The following is a 17776-nucleotide window of genomic DNA, read 5'->3' as shown; positions in this document are numbered from 1 at the left end:
TTTTTATTTTGAGATGGGATCTTGATAAATTGCCTAGGCTAGCCTCAAACTTGCAATCTTCCTGACTCAGCCTCCCAAGTAGCTGGGATCGTAGGTATGCACCACTCAGCACTTTTTGCTTTTGTGGGTTAGGTTTTCTTGAGGTTTGTTTCAGTTTGGGTTTGGTTTGGTTTGCATATTTTGGGGTTGGAGATGGAACCCAGGGCCTTGTGGATGCTGGCCAAGTGCTCTACCACTGAGCTACACCCCCAGCCTGAGATATAATCTTCATATTACAAATGCATGTGCTCCCATGTGTCTGTCATGCTTGGTTTCATAGACTGATTAGGGCAACATGCAATAGGACATTGACAGGGCTTTTCAACAGAGCCACTGTGGAGTGGGAACCATGGCCTTCAGGCAGAACCTTCCCAATTCCATGCCCACTGAGAGCCAGCAGGCCGGATATCACAGAGGAACAGGTGGCTAAGGGTCCAGGATGCATGTTCAAAGACAGGGAGCTCATGACCAGAGGCCAGAACAAGGCTTCACTTGTCATTTGAGACCCCTCATAATGAACGGCAAACACCGTAAGTCCTGGGAGGAAACCACTGTCCAGAAGCCAGGTTTAGGTCCAGAATCCCTGGTAAGACTCTGAAGGCTCTAACTCCTGCTTTGCCATTTACAGCCGGGACCTTGGGCAAGCTGCTTAACATTTAGGGGTCTTGGTGTCCTCACCTGTTAGGTCTAAGACATGACCTTTAAGAGCTGGGAATGGTACCCAGAGTTGCCAGTCACTTAATAAAGCTTAGATAGTTGTGATGACTTAAATCATCATTTGCCTTGCTCTTAGACCATTTTCTGTTGCTATAACTGAAAACCTGGCCGGGTAAGGAAAAGACATTTATTGGACTCAGGGCTTGAAGGCAGCTGTACCTGGTGAGGTCCTTCCTGACCACGGGACGCTCTACAGAGTTCCAAATTGGCACCAGGCATCAAGTGGTGAGAGGGACTTGGTATCCTCTTCCTCCTCCTTTCTCAGGAAGTGGGAGTCTCACCATTTGCCCATGCTAGCCCCAAACTCCTGGGTTCAAGTTCCTCCTGTCTCAGCCTCTCAAGTAGCCAGGACTACATGTACACCAAATCTGGCTTCTCTTCTTATAAAACCACAGTCCCATAGGATTAGGGGCCTACTTTATGGCCTCATTTATCTTTAATCACCTCCTGAAGGACCCACCTCCTCATGCCATGGTCAGAGTAAGTTTCACCCTCTAACACCTCACAATGGGAATTCAATGCCAATACGCATCTGGGGGAAGACATTGAAACCACAGCAGATTCTCCTGTCATATTGATTTTTTTTTCTGGTAGTGGAAATCGAACTCAGGGCTTCACACTTCCAGGCAGACGCTGGACCACTGAGCTACACCCCTGGCCCTCATATTGATTTTTTAAAACCTCTCAATGAAATCCAGTCACCTCAGTGGCCCTCTTCTTCTTGCAGGGGACATGAACTTGAGTCAGTCTCGTGAATGGATTTCCAGAAAGTTCACAGGAAAGACCATTCTGATCCTCCGGACTCCTCTCCACTGAGGCTGTGAGTGAGCTCCCGTTGCCTGTTCTAGGTCCTGCGGGGGAGATACTGGCCCACAGCCCCCAGGGACCAAATCTGGCCTTCAGCTGATAGCTGTCGAGTCAAACAGTGGTCTTCACACATCTCACTGGGTGGAAGACCATCAAAGCCAGAACAGTTTGTGGCGTGTGACAGTTGCATGGCATTCACATTTCAACCTCTGTGCACAGAATTTTGCTGGAGCCCAGCCATGCTCTTTCATCTGCGAATCGTCTCTGGCAGCCTTCAGGCTGTAATAGCAGAGGCAATTGTTGTCACAGAGGCTGGATGGCCCCCAAACCCTACATAGAAAAGGCTCACAACTCAGGATGAGGGTAAAGACCTAGCATTGCCACAGCCTCAGCTGTGTCCCCCAGGCGTTCAGGCTCCAGCCCGCCCCAGAGAGCATGGTCTTTGAGGGCATGATGCCAGGGGGAAAGTGCCCCGAACCACTGAGCATCCTCATCCTCCTGCCAGGCCCTTCAAAGAAGTCACTTCAGTAAAGGCCACATCTCCACCTTTGGGATGACAAAACTGAAGCTCTGAGAGGCAGTCACTTGCCTAATAAGCAGCACAGTTTGGATTTTTCACCAACCCCAAACCACATCCTGGTTTAGAATTATTTGACTGACCCAGGGGTAGGAGGCAGGTGAGGGCCACCAGATGCCTTCTGATCTTAGCCCAAGTTTTCTCAGGTGACACAGCTGTACCCTGGGGCTTGTTCCTGTGCTCAGTACACCACAAACACACACGTCACACGCCCATGTTCCTGCCACATTCCCAGTCTTGGCTCCAGCCTGCATTTTCACCCAACCCTGGCAGCCAGAATAAACACGGCCGGCCCAGCATCTACTCACCCCGAGCTCCAGGACCCTTTCCTGCTGCCGGCCTGGGATTGTGAAGAACTGGAGAGAGGCCTCAGCACATGCCCAGGAGGAGCAGGAGACACAATTCCATGAAAAACGCAAGAGCGCATGCACGTGTGTGTGTGTGTGTGTGTGTGTGTGTGTGTGTGTGTACGCAACAGGATGTGTGGACTAAAGGGAACCATTCTGCCTGCCTTTTATGAGTCCTGTCCTCTTGGCTAGACCTAGCCAAGGAGAAAGGGGGCCCTCATGCCAAATATTCTGTATTAGGAAGAGGAAGTGTTTTACAGCGATCTTAAACTGTCTCAGGCCTTTGCAGACCAGGTTTCCTGGGTACCCTGCAGCCCAAATGTGCCCTCATCATATCAGTTTCTGCCCATCCAAAGCCTGTCTCCCTGTCTGCTTCCTTGGGCCAGGGGGGCCCCCCAGGCCATGCAGCTCACATGACCCACCGTCCATCCCTGCAAAAGCCCTCCAAGGCTGCCCATTTTAAACCTTGGGTAACACTGTCCACCAGAAGTTTTTCCAATTTCAAGCCCCTCATTCAACACCACCGGCTCGTTCTGCTCAGGGGAAAGCTGCCGGTCCTCAGACAAAGCTATGTGTGTCCATGTGCAATCACACATGTCTGTGTGTGCACTCACCTACATACGTGTTGAGCGTGTCAAAGTTATTGGTATTAAAATCCTGTTTGAGAGCCTGAGGAACCTGTCTGGTGGTGTAGCGCAGGAGCACAGTGCTTGCCAGGCGTGCACCAGGGCCTGGGTTCAATCCTCAGTACCCCTCAAAAAATAAGGGCCGGGGGAGGAGGAGGGGAGTGGTAGAGTGGCTCAATGGTTAGCGCCAGCTTGGGCTCTTAGGTCCCTTGAGAGCAAAGGGGTCCCTGGGAGACCCCTGAGCTGGTGCTCTGGGTGTCCAAGCCCATCCATCATGGCCCTGGCAACTTGGGAGCCTGAGCAGCCCCACGTCCACCCTGGTCTCCCAGCGTGTGTGCGGCAGCCAGCAGCCATGCAGGCTTCCCAAACGCAAATCCCATCGCATCTCCCCTGTGCTCGCCCGACGCCCTCCCATGGCTCCAGGTACACGGAGGACACCAGATCTGGAGAGTCTAACACTTCAGCGCGTGCCGGAGCTCCTGGGGCTCTTGCCGGATAAAACACAATCCCGGGAGCCTGCATTTCTAACACTGTCCAGGTGACGCTCATGTCCCGGGTCCAGGGGCCCCCAGAGTTCAAACCCCACCCTCCTCCTGCCCCACCCCACCCACTCCTCCTTGGCTCCCACCTCCCATCCTGCCTGCTGCTCCAGCCCCCAAGCATGTCCCGCCTTGGGGCTCCCGTCCCCCCAGGAGGACTGCCGTCACCAAGGTCCCCACGATCACTCCCCCTCCACTCAGATCTCTGCTCAGACTTCATCCCCAAGAGGATGCCCCCATCACTGTGCGCCCAGCACTCCACGCCTGCTTAGTCCCTCTGTGCCCCCACCCGTGGCCCCTTGGGGCTCTCCACCTGGCAATGGAGGAAGCCAGCCACCCACCCAGGGCAGGGCTTGCTGTCCAGTTCCCCTGCCGCCTGCCCCTGAGCCTTGGTTTCAGGGACTTCGTTTTTTTTTCACTGGGGAATAGCAGATCAGATTTCACTTACAAAACACAACATGAAGGTAAAATGACAAAGACCAGACAATGCATGGAGCGTTAACCCAAAGGAGGTGCCCCTCTGAGCTTGGGCCCCTGAGTGACTGCACACATAGGTCACAAGTCCTTGAAACCACCCGGCCACCCTGCAGCAGCTCCCATGTGAGATTCAGACAAAACCCCAGCAATCACTGCACAGTGGGGGAGGGAAATACCAGGCCTTGAGGAAGGAGCCCTGGACCAGACTTGGTGGGGAGGAGCCACGAGGGGTAACTAGGCAGGATTCCTGGAAAAAGCCCCATGTGATCTAAAAAAAAATCCTGCAGGGGGCGGGGATTTAGCTCAGTGGTTCCCCTGCCTGCCTCACAAGCACAAGGACACAAGTTCAATCCCTGGTACAAAAAAAAAAATCCTGCAGGATAAAAAGGGTTTACCCAGCCTTGGGAGGGTGGGGTGGGAAGTAATCTGTAAAGTGAGGACATACCAGCTCTGCCCCAGAGCACTCCGGAAGTGTCTTTAGACCACTAAATATAGATCTGGCCTCTCTTCCAGTGATGAAGCTGGCTCTCAGCAAAATCTGTCCCGGGAGCAGGGACCATGCCACCATGAAAACCAGAGCTGGGCCTGGCCTGGGGTTACACAGCTGCAATCCCAGCTATTCGGGAGACTGGGGCAGGAAGATCATGAGTTCAAGGCCAACCAAGACAATTTAGTGTGACCTTGTCTCAAACTAAAAAGGGCTGAGAATGTAGCTCAGAGGTAGAACTCTTGCCTAGCATGGGGTCAATCACCAGGACTCCAAAAACAAACAAACAAAAACACAACTGGCATTTACTGAGCATTTTGCAGTGGCTAGGTGCCTGATTCCGGATCTCACAAGAGCTTAGCCCTACCCTCGGGTTCATCTTCCCTTTACAAATGAGAAAGCTGAAGATCAGAAAGGGGAAGTGACTGCCCAAGGGAGCCCTAACGGGGAGCAGCAGAGCCGGAATCTGAACCAGAGATGCCCAACAGCAAGGCCAAAATCACTGCCGCACATCCCCCTCGGACCCATCCCGCCTTGCCCCACTGAGCGCCCACTGACCGAGTAGGTGTTTAAACATACCCCTGCTCCTCCAGCTCCTCTCCTCCACATTCGGTGTCTGTGGAGTTCATGAGAGCCACCAAACCAGAGGGAAGAGCCTGAACCGCAGAGGAAGAGGCAGGCAAAGCTTCATGCAGGAGCTGTGTGCACCTTGGGACCACAGAGGGGCAGTGCTGGAAGTCAGGGCCTCCAACATCCAGCACTCAACAACTGCCCGCCTGGCCCCCGTGCAGATTCCTGGCCCCATCGAGGACACTGTGCTGGAAGTCTGCACTTGGATCCTCCACTGCTGCTCTGAGGTCTGTGTGTTTTGAAGGACATCAATGAAGTAGACAAAACATAAGCATTTATCCCAGGTTCAATTCCCACTGCCACCTCTTAGAGCTGCTTGGTCTTGGGTGAGTGACTTTCTCAACTTCTGGAAGGCTTGGCTAAGTAGAAAGTAAAGCTTAAACATCATGTTTTTAACTCTCGGCTTTGGGGTCTCAGCCGTCAGCTGCAATGGCAGTGACAACAGTGCTCTGTAAAGGGACAACACACGAGCTTCCAAGATCTTGGTAATAGAGAGGCAAAAAAGACGCAACTGGCTGCAGCGGGCAGGGCAGGGAGCAGCTAGAGCCTAAGGCCCCTGCAGGACCCCCGAGGCTGCTCACTCTCTCTGCGCACAAAGGCTGGAAGGCAGCTCAGCCAAAGAGCCTTCCTCGCACCTCCCTGGCCACACTGCCCGGCAAGGCTGAGTCATGGAAAAAGTTAGTGCTGCAGGCTGCAGTGCACCTCTCCCCTCGAGTTCACAAAGGCGCCTTTCACGGCGTCAGGAAGGGAGTGAAAACACCACGAAGGGGCCTCCTCCCAGCTTGGGATGTGAAATTTCAAACTTCACCCTGGAGTTCAATTCTGCACCTCCCGGCCCAAGAAACAGAGAGGAGGGTTACCAAGGGCAAAGGATAAAGGATGGGGGCCAGGGGAGGGGAAGGACAGATCCCGTGCTGCTGTCACCGAAGCCAGGCCACAGGGACTCTCAAGGCTGGCTGCTGAGCCTCGCACCCCTGCCCAGCGTCCCTCACCCTCATCTCTGTGGGGACTTGCAGGGAGGGCAGTGGAGGCAGTGACAGCTCCTCTCTGGGCAGCTGAAGCTGGAGAAGAGCCGAGGCCCCCCAGGGATGCCAGACCCACAAAACCCACATCCTGAAGGTGGATCAAATAGAAACAAGGGCACCATCCACCTCGGGCCAGCTCTGGCTCTGCCAATCCCTTCGCAGATTGCCTGACGATGTTCTTTGTTCCTCAGACTTGCCCCAAACAAGATGGGGAGCACCCTCTGTGGCCTCACAGGGATTGTTCAGGGTGGCTAAGCCTCAGTTTCCTCCTGCATTGAATGGGCACAATGACGCCCACCTCCCAGGCTGAAAAGGAAATTCAATGAGATGTGTGCAGGCCCTGCCTGCCCTGCCTATGTGAAGGTCCACGTGGGTTCCTGCCTCCTTCTCATCACGGTCCAGCTTCCATGTCCGAGTCCCACCCGAGGAACAGCCCAGCTGGTCTGGCATCTGAACAAGGTCAAGTGGCTGCTCGGGGTGAACCTGCTTCCCTAAGAATGAGTTGCTAGGTACTGCTGTGCTTTAGTGTCCTCCCCATGAAACAGTGGGGGCAGGGGCTAGGATCTTCACGGACCCTTTGCACCCTGGGGTGTTAATCCTATGTGGGGAGAAATGCCTGGAAGTAAAGCTGGTTAGCGGGACCCTGGGCAACTGGAGGCTGGGGCAGCTTGGGGATGCAGTGTCCCCTCAGGGCCACCAGGCGGCTCCAAGGATAACAGATTGTGCAGACAGCCGGAGAGCCACGGGGCTCTAGACTTCAGCCTGCTCTGCAGGCCTGGCACTGTGGGTAGAAAGGGCCTGTCTCTCACGAGCTGGGATTTCTGCCCCATCTTTAGAGACATGGGAGATGGGAACAAAAGGTCACCGTGGTGGAGTCCTGGGAACAGATGAGGGCAGGGGGCTGGCCTTCGGTCATCCTTCTGCAGGGTGGGATGGAGGCTGAGGGAGTCAGCTCTGCAGTCCTTGGCATAGCCTCCTCCTCCACCTCTCCTCCCTTCTTGCCAGAGGCGGGCAGGGTGGGAAGAGGAATTAAGTCTGGGGTTGGACCTCTCCCTTGCAAACTTCCTGGCCAGGCAACCTGGAAAATGGGATAACAACACTCCCATAGCAAGGTCAGAGGGAGGAATGAGTGCCGGGCGGCCCTCCAGTGTAAGATAGTTTCTTCCTGATCCTTTCCTCCTTCACCTGCACTCTTCCAGTGGCTTCCGATTCACCTGGACAAAGATCCTCATCCGCCAAACTGCCAACTTCTCCCAAGAACCACAGCATCTCTGTAAGGGAGTCTCCCTCCCCAAGTCAGCATTTCTCAAAGGGACTTTCTCACTCAGGCAGGGCAGCAAAGTTACCCATTCAGGCCCGTGTGGAGGTGCATGCCTGTAATTCTAGCACTCTGGGAGGCTGAGGCAGGAGGACTGCAAGTATGAGGCTTGTCTGGGCAGCTTAGCAAGTTAGGGAGAGCCTGTCTCAAGGGGTGTAGGGCTGGGAATGTAGCTTAGTGCAAAGGCCATAGGTTCGATCTCCAGCACCAAAAAAAAAAAAAAAAGACACCCAAGCTGCTGCATTGGAATCTCTGGGGCAGAGGCTCGGGTCTGAACAAGTCTCCAGGCTGGCTGGAGAGGGCTGGCTCCCTCTTCCTCCTCGCCCAGGGACGTTCAGAGGGGGCGGGAGGCAAGTCCCATCAGCACTTTTAACTGGGGCTGCTTCTTCGTGACTCACCTCCCAGACTTCCTGCAACCGACAACCCTACAAAGCTCGGTCCCACCCTCCCGCAGGGAGACCGGGGAGCCTGGAGCTTACATGGCGGGTGCCTGACTGGAGCGCCCAGGGGGGACCCAAGAGCGGAGCCGCTGCCTGTGCAGCACAGGGGCACGGGTTTAAGACGTTTTGTTTACAGGCTTTTGTTATTAAGGAAATTGCTGTCAGTCAAGGTAATTCTAGCCCCGATGAGCAATAAATATGCTCCCAGCTAATCTTACGGAGATTTTATTGGCACCCGGGGCAGAGAGGCAGGCCTCCTTTACCCTGCCCACCCCGTCCCCTCAAAGCAAAACCTCGGCGGTCCCCACCCCCACCCCCACCCCTCAGCCACGCGTGGTATCGGCTCGGACTTCGAAAGAGCACTCGGTGGAGACAGAAGAGGTCCGGGAAAAAGTCGGGCGTGACTTCCGGGTCGTACCTGGAGGCAGGGGATGACCAAGTGACCTGAAATAAACCCTGGGCGACCTGGTTAGATCAAGGCATGCGCGAGCTCCCAGGGGTGGTCACCTGGCCCGGGCGGCGAGGAATGCCTCCGGAAGGGGCTGGCAGCTGCGTGCCCTCGGGGACACCGGTAGCAAGTCGTGGCTTGCAGAGACCGGAGCCAGTCCCGGGAGAGCGCGAGTCTCGGCGAGCCCGGGAGCGCGCCCAGGCGCGCGCCCCGCGACGGCGCAGGGGGAGGGGAGGTGGCTGCAGCCACTCAGAGGAACGGTAGTGAAGCCTCGGAACAACTTTAACTGTCAATCAGACTTAATGGGGTATTAAAAAAATGGGGAGGGGAGGGCCGTTCTCTCGCTCCGCGCCGCAGCCGCCCCGGGAGGCAATGAATAAGGCCGCGCACACGAGGGTGTCCGATCCACGCGCGCTCCACACCAGGGCCCTCTCCAAGTTGGAAAGGTCAAAAAGAAGGCAATAAATGCTAAAAGGAAGAGAGGGAGCGGATCGAGCGGCACTCCCGGCCTCTGCTGGAAAAGGAGGAGGGAGGGAGCCGGAGGAGCGGGCGCGCGCCAGGCCGAGCCCCGCGCGCCGAGCCCCGGACCCCGGACCGCGCTCCTCCTGCGCGCCGCTGGCAGTCAGATCGCGTTTGAGCAATTTCCTGAGCCCAGGAATAGCAATGAGCCGGTAGACTTTGAGCCGGCTGAAACTGGGAGCTCCAAGCACTTTCCCCCCCCCCCGGAGAAAGGGGGGGCGCTACAATTTGGAAACGGCTTTTTTTTTTTTTTTTTTAATCTTGCACTTTGGAACCGCGGGGCTGAGGCAGGGTGCGCGCCTGCGACTGGTGCCTTTTTTTTTTTTTTTTTTTCCCTTTCCCTGCCTAAACTCCTCTATCAGTCTGTAAACATTACCTGAGAATTCCCCAGCCCAAACGGCTGCTAGGGCAAGAAACTTCGTGTCGGAACGTCCCACCTCCGGCTTCCCCGCCACCCCTCGCTCCGTCCCAACCTACGGAGACGCTTTTTCTCCTCCCGAGGAGGATTTATCTTTTTGCTTTCTTTTTCTTTTTTTTTTTTTTCTTTTTAATTTCACCCCTTTTTCTCACCCGGTGCTTTGCTTTTGGGGGAGAGGTCATTGCAAGAGTGACCCGGTGGGACGCCTCTCCCCGCCGTATTCGGGTTACTGACTATTGTTTGGGGTGTTTTCTTTCTCGATTCCCGTTTTGCTCGGTCCGGGGAGTTCCGTCCCCCGCCCGGCTCCGCGGCGCGTAGGATGGTGTGGAAATGGCTGGGCGCCTTGGTGGTGTTCCCGCTAAAGATGATCTATCTGGTGGCGAAAGCAGCCGTCGGACTGGTGCTGCCCGCCAAGCTGCGGGACCTGTCCCGGGAGAGCGTCCTCATCACCGGCGGAGGGCGAGGCATCGGGCGCCAGCTGGCCCGAGAGTTCGCGGAGCGCGGCGCCAGAAAGGTACGGGGCGCGGCGACTCCGGGGCGGGCGCGCTGCGGGCGAGGGACCCACCGGCGTGGGGTGCGCCCACCTGCTGCGGCTGCGGGAGCTTGGAGTCGCCGGCCACCCGGCTCCTCTGCGCCACCAGCCGGGATTGAGCTGGTCGGTTTCACCTTGTAAATTTCCCCGGCACCCGACTGTGTTTTGGCATGTCCGGAGCTGATCCGCTCCTATGGGGATGGGTGGCTGGCTATTACCCCCTCCTCGAAATGTAGGAAACTCACCCATCCCCACGTTCCTCCCTCCCTAAGGAAAGTATTGGATCTCTCCCCCCACAACCCCCACCCTCGCGCTCCCCAACCCTTTCCCTTTTTGCAGCCACCCTGGTGAGTTCAGGGCGTGCGGCTCCTCAGTACAGCTGGGAGCCGCCTGCTAGCTGGCGCCTGGTATTTTCCTTGGCAACCCGCTTCCCAGCCCAACCTGGGCGGCTGCAGTTCTGAAGGCACAGGAGAGCGATACTTGGGCTTGGCTTGGGGTTGAGAAGGAAGGATCTGGCTAGGATGATGGAGACCAGCAGGACAGGCACTGGGAAGCCCAGGTGTTTGGAAACCAGGGAAAAGGACCGAGGTTAAGCAGCGTATGATAAAAACCCCTTGTTCTCACCTCCAACCCTGTCTCCTTCCCCAGCACGTCCCAGAGGGGCTCCCTCCCATAGGGGTGGGAGGTGACACTGGCCACTGCTGCTTTGCTGATCCCAGCACCTCCAGCCCTGGTGTTTGGAGACCTCGTGGTTCAGAGTAAAGAGAGTGAGCCAGCTGTCACCCAACTCCGTCCAGGCTGACTCACCCAGTGACAAGAGCAGTCAAGAGAGGGATTTGAGGCTGGCAGGCCGGGCTGTCTCCAGCCAGCCCAGTGAAGAGGAAGCTGGAAAACAGGGAATTAGTTTGAAATTTAAACTGTTGTGAATGAGGGGGGCAAAGGGGCCAGCAAAGCCAGCTGATCTGACACGGAGCCACATACCTTGGGGATTAAGTAAATATGTACTGTGGAAACCAAGCCTGCTTGTAGTTCCAGGTTGCTTTTCTTTTGTTAAATTCTGCCCTGAGATTTACAATTCCTCCGGGGTGGCTCGGACTGGGGCTGAACTTTGGAGCCTGAACTATCAGCCAAAGCTGATTGCTGATTAACTCTTTCTTAGCCAGGCTGCCGGGGGCCTGTGGAGGCTGAGTTAATGGGGGTCGAGCTATCCAGGACTCCCTTTCCTCTTGGGTGGTTTGGACAGCTGCTTGACCTTGCAGTTGGAAGGGGGCTTCAGAAGAGTCCTTAACCCTTAGACACAGGGAAAAAGAGGAAGAAAGATTTGTCCTCAGCATTTCACTTCCTTGAGATGGTACCCCATTCAGGGCTCCCAAAGCCCTTGGCCGAGGAGGAGAGAAGGTGGTTTGGGATGGCTGTGTGTGATTGTCATTCCTTAGCTGTCTGCACAGCACAGAGACCTTCTGACTCCCCCGCTGGCCCCAGTCCTTGGCTCTTCCGCTGCACTGATAACCGACTATGGTAGGCAGAAGAGGAACTCTTAGTCAATCTGGAAAACCTTGACTGACTATAAACAATCCTAAATTAGAGGAAGGAGATAGTACTGAGGGTGGGTTTAATAAAGCAGAGTAGAGCCTGCAGGTCCGTGCACGGGAAGTCATAGCCCCACCTAACTTGGGAGGGACCTCATCCAGGGACACCCAGAGCCAATTAGAAATACTCTTAAATTGTTGGCAGGGTTACCCACACTAGGTTCAGTCACTGGACCAGGCGGGATGACCACGAGGGCTCCCTATAGCTCATAATTATCTGACCAATTACTGGAGCTACTTTGTAATGAGCCTTTCCGCTTGCTCTGGCTCTCGAGGCGGGGAATTTGGAACCGCAGCTTCTTATCTGAGCGCATCTGGGGCCAGTGAGTGGCCTTTGGGACAACTCCCAGAGGCACAGTGTCTCGGGGCCCAGGGGGCTCAGGGACAGAGGCCCAAGTGTTGTGGGGGTGGGGAACTTACGGGAGACAGCTGAGCGGCTTGGGGACACGGGTTATAGAGCAGTGGGCTTGAAGGTAGTCTAGGAGCACAGGAGAGGGTCAGTGCCACCCACAGCCTGCAGTGACAGCAGAGAGCCTGCCCTGGGGAGCCATGGGACGCCCTGCTCCCCTGGTAGAAGTAGAAGCTACCTGAGAGCCCTCGTGCCTGGATTCTAGTGGGATCTGGTCTTGTGGGGAGGTCCCCAAAAGAGAAAGACGGGGGAAGTATCAGCACCTCTGCAAACAGCTGACATATCCAGGGAAAGGGGTGACAACCCAGTTTCCCATAATGACCTTGAGTTAAATAGAATTGGGCAAGATTTTTGGGTAATAACAAGCCTCAGGCTACAGAACTGTCCCAAATCAGGGTTTTCTTTAAGGGACACACAGGATCCAAGAGTTCAAAAGTTCCTAACCAAGAAACGGCTCTTCGAACAGAGTGCCAGGGTTGCAGGGGCAGGGCCAGCCCCCATAGGGTCTCGCAGGGCAAGGCTTGTGCTAGGTCATCCCCACTGTGTTCCTTTATTTTCTCTTCCCCCCTGGGATTCCTCCCAGAAATACTTCCGGCCGGCCATCCCCCTTCCCCAAGGCTGCCGGCTAGTTAGTCTGCTCACCCAGTCTCCAAAGCCTTTGAGTTTGCCGTGGTTTGAACAGGAGCTTGGGAGGTGGGGCAGTTTGGAAGGAAGTCTTTGCAGGGGCTCTTCCTGACTTTGGTCCCATATCATCCCCAGGATAAGAGGCCTGGGGGGCACTATGCTCAGGCCCAGTAGTGTGCGAACCAGCTTTGAGTCCTACCTGCATTGCTATTATTGAATTTCCAGTATGTAATAGGCATGCGGCCCAGTTCCTAGAACAACTGGGAGGAACTGGTCTTCCAGTTAGATTCGTGAATCCTATGCTCTGTGCCTTCCATTCTACCAGTCCCCTTCCTTCCCAGACCCACAGTCATTTCCTTGACAGTGGCCTTAGGGACTCAGCTCAGCAAAGTGCCTGTGACATCCGGCAGGTACTCGGGTGACAAGTGCCTTTGGGAAGAAAAGGTTTGTTCCCCATCTCTGACCATTTCAGTCTTTCTTACTAGTCACTTTCCAGGTCCAGGTTGGAAAATATGCTGTGTCTTTCCGTGAGATGCTCACATTCACTTCCAAACAGCTGTCTGCCGTGAATTTATTTCAACACTTGCTGATGTTAATGTTTTCAACCTGAAGATTTCAAGGGACTTGAAATCTTCAAGGCCGCAGTTCCCTAACTAGGATGTCAAGCAAAATTTCATGATTTTTATCCTAACGTCTCCAGATTGGCTCTCTGTGGGCTACAGAAAGCGCTTGCTCGACTTAGGAATAGTGAACCTGAATCAACAAGTCCCACCTAGCCCAACCTTGGTCTACCTGACCCTCTGCTAATTCTTCAGACCAAGTTCTTCTGAGATTTTGTTTTTTCAGACCCAAGTGCACGTGTCTATGACTGCACACAGCCCTTTTGGTCCATTTAGATGCTGCCAGTAGTGCCCTGAAATGTATCATTACAGTTAACTTCAGGGGTTCATTTCTGTCTCATCACTTGTTGATACCATCATTTTGAGAAAATCATCTTCATTGTATTCATGAGAAGGTGTCTTCCCCACCCAAGAAAGCTGCCTGGTTGTCACAATCATTGTAACTCATCTCTGAAGTCACCACCACCAAAGGGTATCGATGGTCAAGCCTACTTCCCCCTTACCTTGGACCAAACCATGCCCACACTGAGAAGGCCCATTCTCCCGTTGCCTTTGAGAAGCAGTCTAAAAATACACGGTGTTCATAAGAGACTCCAAACATTTCAACATTGTTTAGGTGAGCCATGGAGGTCAGGAAGCAGTTGAAGCCAAATGGAAATGAGAGAACCGAATCTTTTTAGATACTAGCACACTCAAATGTATGTTTGTCTACCACGGCACTCACTAAAATGAGTGATATGTAGAATATGAAACAGGCACATGCCTGGTTTCTCAAGAGAGTGCCAAGGTATCAGAACAGGTTAGCAAGTGAATGGTTGGTATGGACTCGTTTATTCATTCACATGTTCATACACTGAACAAGTTTTGTACATCTACTATGTGCCAGGCACTGTTCTAGGCACTGAGGCTGGGGAAACAGCATAAGATGAAAATCCCCACCCATGTAGAAGCTGAGAGAGACAGAGACAGATTCTATATATCAGAGAGAGAGAGAGAGGGAGGGAGGGAGGGGGAGAGAGAGAGAGAGAGAGAGAGAGAGAGAGAGAGAGGTGATAAAATGAGATAATTACAGTAGTGCCTAAGATTGCAGTTTGCATTAAGGGAAATAGGACACAGAGATCAGAAATGGGAAGGGCTGGGATTCCAGAGAGGGTGGCAGTAATGCCACATGGAAAAGAAGACACTAAGGAAAAACCAAAGGAAGTGGGGGCACAGTGGGAAGGAGGGGGCAACCTTTTGGGCACAGGGAGCGCATGGGCTCCCAGGTGAGAAGGCCCTGGGGTTTGAAGGAGCACGGAAGCAGCCAGTGTGGCCAGGCAGTAAGGCTGGGGAACAGAGTGCCTGGGTATCAGTCAGGGCTGTGGGCCCCGCAGACCTCCCTGGGCCTTGGCTTTGACCCTGAGTGAAAGTGGAGCTGCTTGTGGCTTGTGAGTGAAGATGGGACATCGCGCAGGTCTTAGCAAGGTCGCCTGGCTGCTGTGTTGGGATGGCGGGTGAGGAGGTCACACAAAGGGTGGGGACCACACGAGAGGAGGCTGGCATCTATACCCCCCACCCCCAGGAACATCACACCAGGCCGGCTGCTTCTCCTCTTTGCAGGCTGTGCCAAGCTCAGGTCCTTGCCTGTCCCTGTTCAGGGACTTTTCTGTATCTTCAGTCGGGCAGCAGCATGGGGCTGAGGGGGATCCAGCTGGGCAGGTGACAGCCATCGGCCCCCTGGCCAGGTGCAAGGGGTCTGCAGGGCTACCCTACTCGCAGCTAGGCCCTGAGCCATTCTTCAGGGAGCCCCCATATGAGGAATGATGAGCAGCTCCAGGGTGACGTGGCTCTGAGGAACTGAGACTGTGTCACCTCCCCCACTGATCCAGCAAGGTCAGCCTTGGAGATGTCACCGGGAACCACATCAACCAGGTTCCCTGTGGTGCTTACCATTCCGAGAGCAGTGACCATCCCTAGATTGAAAAGGCCGCTGGCACTTTGGGAGCAAGAGTGGACTCCAACCAGGTGACTTTTAATGGCAAGACAGCTTAACTCCCCCTGAAGATCAAATCAAATCCACTGCATTTGGGCCCCAGATGCAGCAACGATTTTCTGTTCTGCATGGTCCAGGGGTTCCTGGAGCATTGTTGTCAGCACCCAATCCGGACTTTGAGAGAGTCTGGGGGGAGCTGAGGTGTCCAGGGAGCAGGCTTGGGAGGACGAGGACTAGAAGCCATGGCTTGGGTTGGGGCGAATCCGAGGGAGTGTCGTTGACTGTGTAAGAGGCAGGGACAGTATGAGCCTCCTCCCAGTACCACATCGGGAGATCTGTTCCAGAAGGCTCTGGAAGGCTGTACCAGGCCTGTGGTGAGCTCACCATGTAACCCTGGACCCTGCACCAGGGACGCCTTCCCACCCTTGGAGCTCTCTGCAAATGAACAGGCTGCCCTTTAAGCAAGTATTCGGGAGAGATTCCTGCATTGGGGAAGGTGAAGGTGACCTCCCAGGTCCCTTCCACTCCTTAAATTCTATGAGTCACCATCTGCAGAATGACATCTATGACAGTTACCCAGACAGGCCCAGGGGGCAGGACCAACACTTAATCAATCAGCCCTTGAAAATGAAAAGAAGATGACATTTTCAGCATGACCTCACCAGGGTCCCTCTGCCACATTTTCCAGGGTGCTGGCAGGGAGAGGGGAGGAGGGGACCCGGCGTGCTCACACCCTTTAGTCTGAACCTGGAGACCCACGGCTCCCAAACGGTTTCTGGGGTCCTCTTTGGGCTCCCATGGTGGTCAGTATGACGGGTCATATGTGTGGTTGGTGTAGATCCAACTGTCACGTTCATGACTGGGATCGTGTACACTACTGGCATGGTACGCGACTCCCGTACCACACATGGCTGCGGGGGCATACATGTCGGTGGTGATGGCTCGGTGCCTTTTCCCGTTCACTGCTGCACCTCACTGGCCTTGCTCAGACCTGGCTGTGACCCCTTCTGAGATGCAGGCGCAGTGAGACGCTCTAGGACACATCCCTGGAAGCAGAGGCTGCACCCAGGATTCCCAGCTTCCAAACCAGAGCTTTCCCCACCGGGACAGATAATCTCAGCCAGTCCCAGCCTGCCTCTTTCAGGGTTAGGGAGAGGTCAGGAGACCAACTGTTAAATCCCAGGCCAGTGCACGGAAGACTCTGGAGGAGAGTTTGATAAGTAGTGTGTGAGTCACAGGATCCAGGCTGGGCTGCAGTTAAATCCACTTTTACACAAACGTTCCTTTGGAGCCCAGAGCAGTGAGCAGTATTTGCATCCAGTGGATGGGATGCTTGCCAAAGGATTAAGGTAATCAACAGCTATCAGGGTTTACTCTGAAGAGCCAGTTGATAGGCAGGCAAACTGCACAGCTGAATTCTTTCATTGAACAAGCAGTGTGGCATCTTAAAGGCGCAAGGCCCCAGTGCTAGGGATGAGCGGAAGCTCCCTGCGGCCCAGCCTGAGGTCACTAAGCTGGATTCTCAGAAAAGAGCTGAGAGCTCTGCCTGTGCAGAGAAGAGAGAGAACACTGTACACCAAGGGAAATCTTGGAAGACTTCCTGAAAGAGGCGACCACCATGGGGGTGTGGTGGGTCAGTCTCTGGCTGGTGGTAGAGCCCATGAGGGCTCTGAAGCAGCTGTGAGCCCTGTCCCAAGAAGAATGACAACAACACAACACGCCTGTCCTAAATACTTAAGACGGCTGGGACTACAGCCATCAGGACTCCTCCAAGCACTAAATGCCAACAGTGGTCAGCCTGGCAAAGGCCACTGGCTCTAAGCACTGTTCTGAGAAATGTGACCTCGAATCCGCTCTTCAGTGGGCTTTTGTCTACAGTGACACATGCTCCCGAGTGTAGGTCATTGTCCCCTGCCCATGTGACCCCTCCACCAGCATCCGAGCCCCAGGAGACCCTGATGCAGATCTCCACAGGGACCAAGTTTCCCAAGTGGGTGCCAGAGCACCCTAGGGGTCCCAGAAGAAGGGGCATGCGGAGCTGGAACGGATAGACTTGGAGCGGCCCCAGCCTCCCCTTCACTAACCAGCTTCCCTTCCACTCTGTAGCTTAGAATTCCACGTCAGATGTTTGTGTGCATTCGAAAAACAACATTTTTTTTTTCACTGCTTTAGAAAAGGAACAAATGTGGCCTGACAATAACAATTCTAGGAAGTCATTTGCTACAGTTCCTCTCCCCGGGTGACCCCTGCTCCGGTTTGCTGAATGTCATCTCCTTCTGCCTCAGCCTTCAGCCCTGTACCCCAAGGTGAGGTAGCTCATGGACTGAAGTGCCCTCTGCTAGCTTGTGCCTCTGTCCTCAAGGGAGGGTCCCCCACTGCCCCCCAGGCCTGCCCAGCCCCCACCAGGGTCCCCTTCCAACCCCAAGGTTACCATCCAGAAAGGACTCAAAGACCTCTGCCCACCTCTCTGTCTCCAAAGACCCAGCTCTGAGAGAATGTAACTTGGCAACAAGAGCCCTAAAGCCCAGGCTGGCCCACAGGCAGTGTCGCAGTGGCCAAGGTCTTTGGAATGGCAGAGGACAGCTCACCAGCCAGAGCACTGTGCAATTGCTAGTG

General features: G+C 54.7%; 1 protein-coding gene across 1 annotated transcript in view; it reads left to right on the top strand.

Moving 5' to 3' along the window:
* The first annotated feature begins 8622 nt into the window (after positions 1-8622).
* Dhrs3 (dehydrogenase/reductase 3) overlaps positions 8623-17776 on the top strand; it is a 33890-nt gene continuing 24736 nt past the window's right edge. The window contains exon 1 of the mRNA XM_004863526.3: positions 8623-9928. Coding sequence (XP_004863583.1) covers positions 9734-9928 — 195 coding nt within the window. The 5' untranslated portion in view covers positions 8623-9733. The remainder of the gene's footprint in view (positions 9929-17776) is intronic.

Source organism: Heterocephalus glaber, unplaced genomic scaffold (assembly GCF_053883595.1).
Source record: "Heterocephalus glaber isolate CG9 unplaced genomic scaffold, H.glaber_assembly_v1.0 deba00001447, whole genome shotgun sequence".
NCBI lineage: Eukaryota > Metazoa > Chordata > Mammalia > Rodentia > Bathyergidae > Heterocephalus > Heterocephalus glaber.
This window is presented reverse-complemented; position numbering and strand designations above follow the sequence as displayed.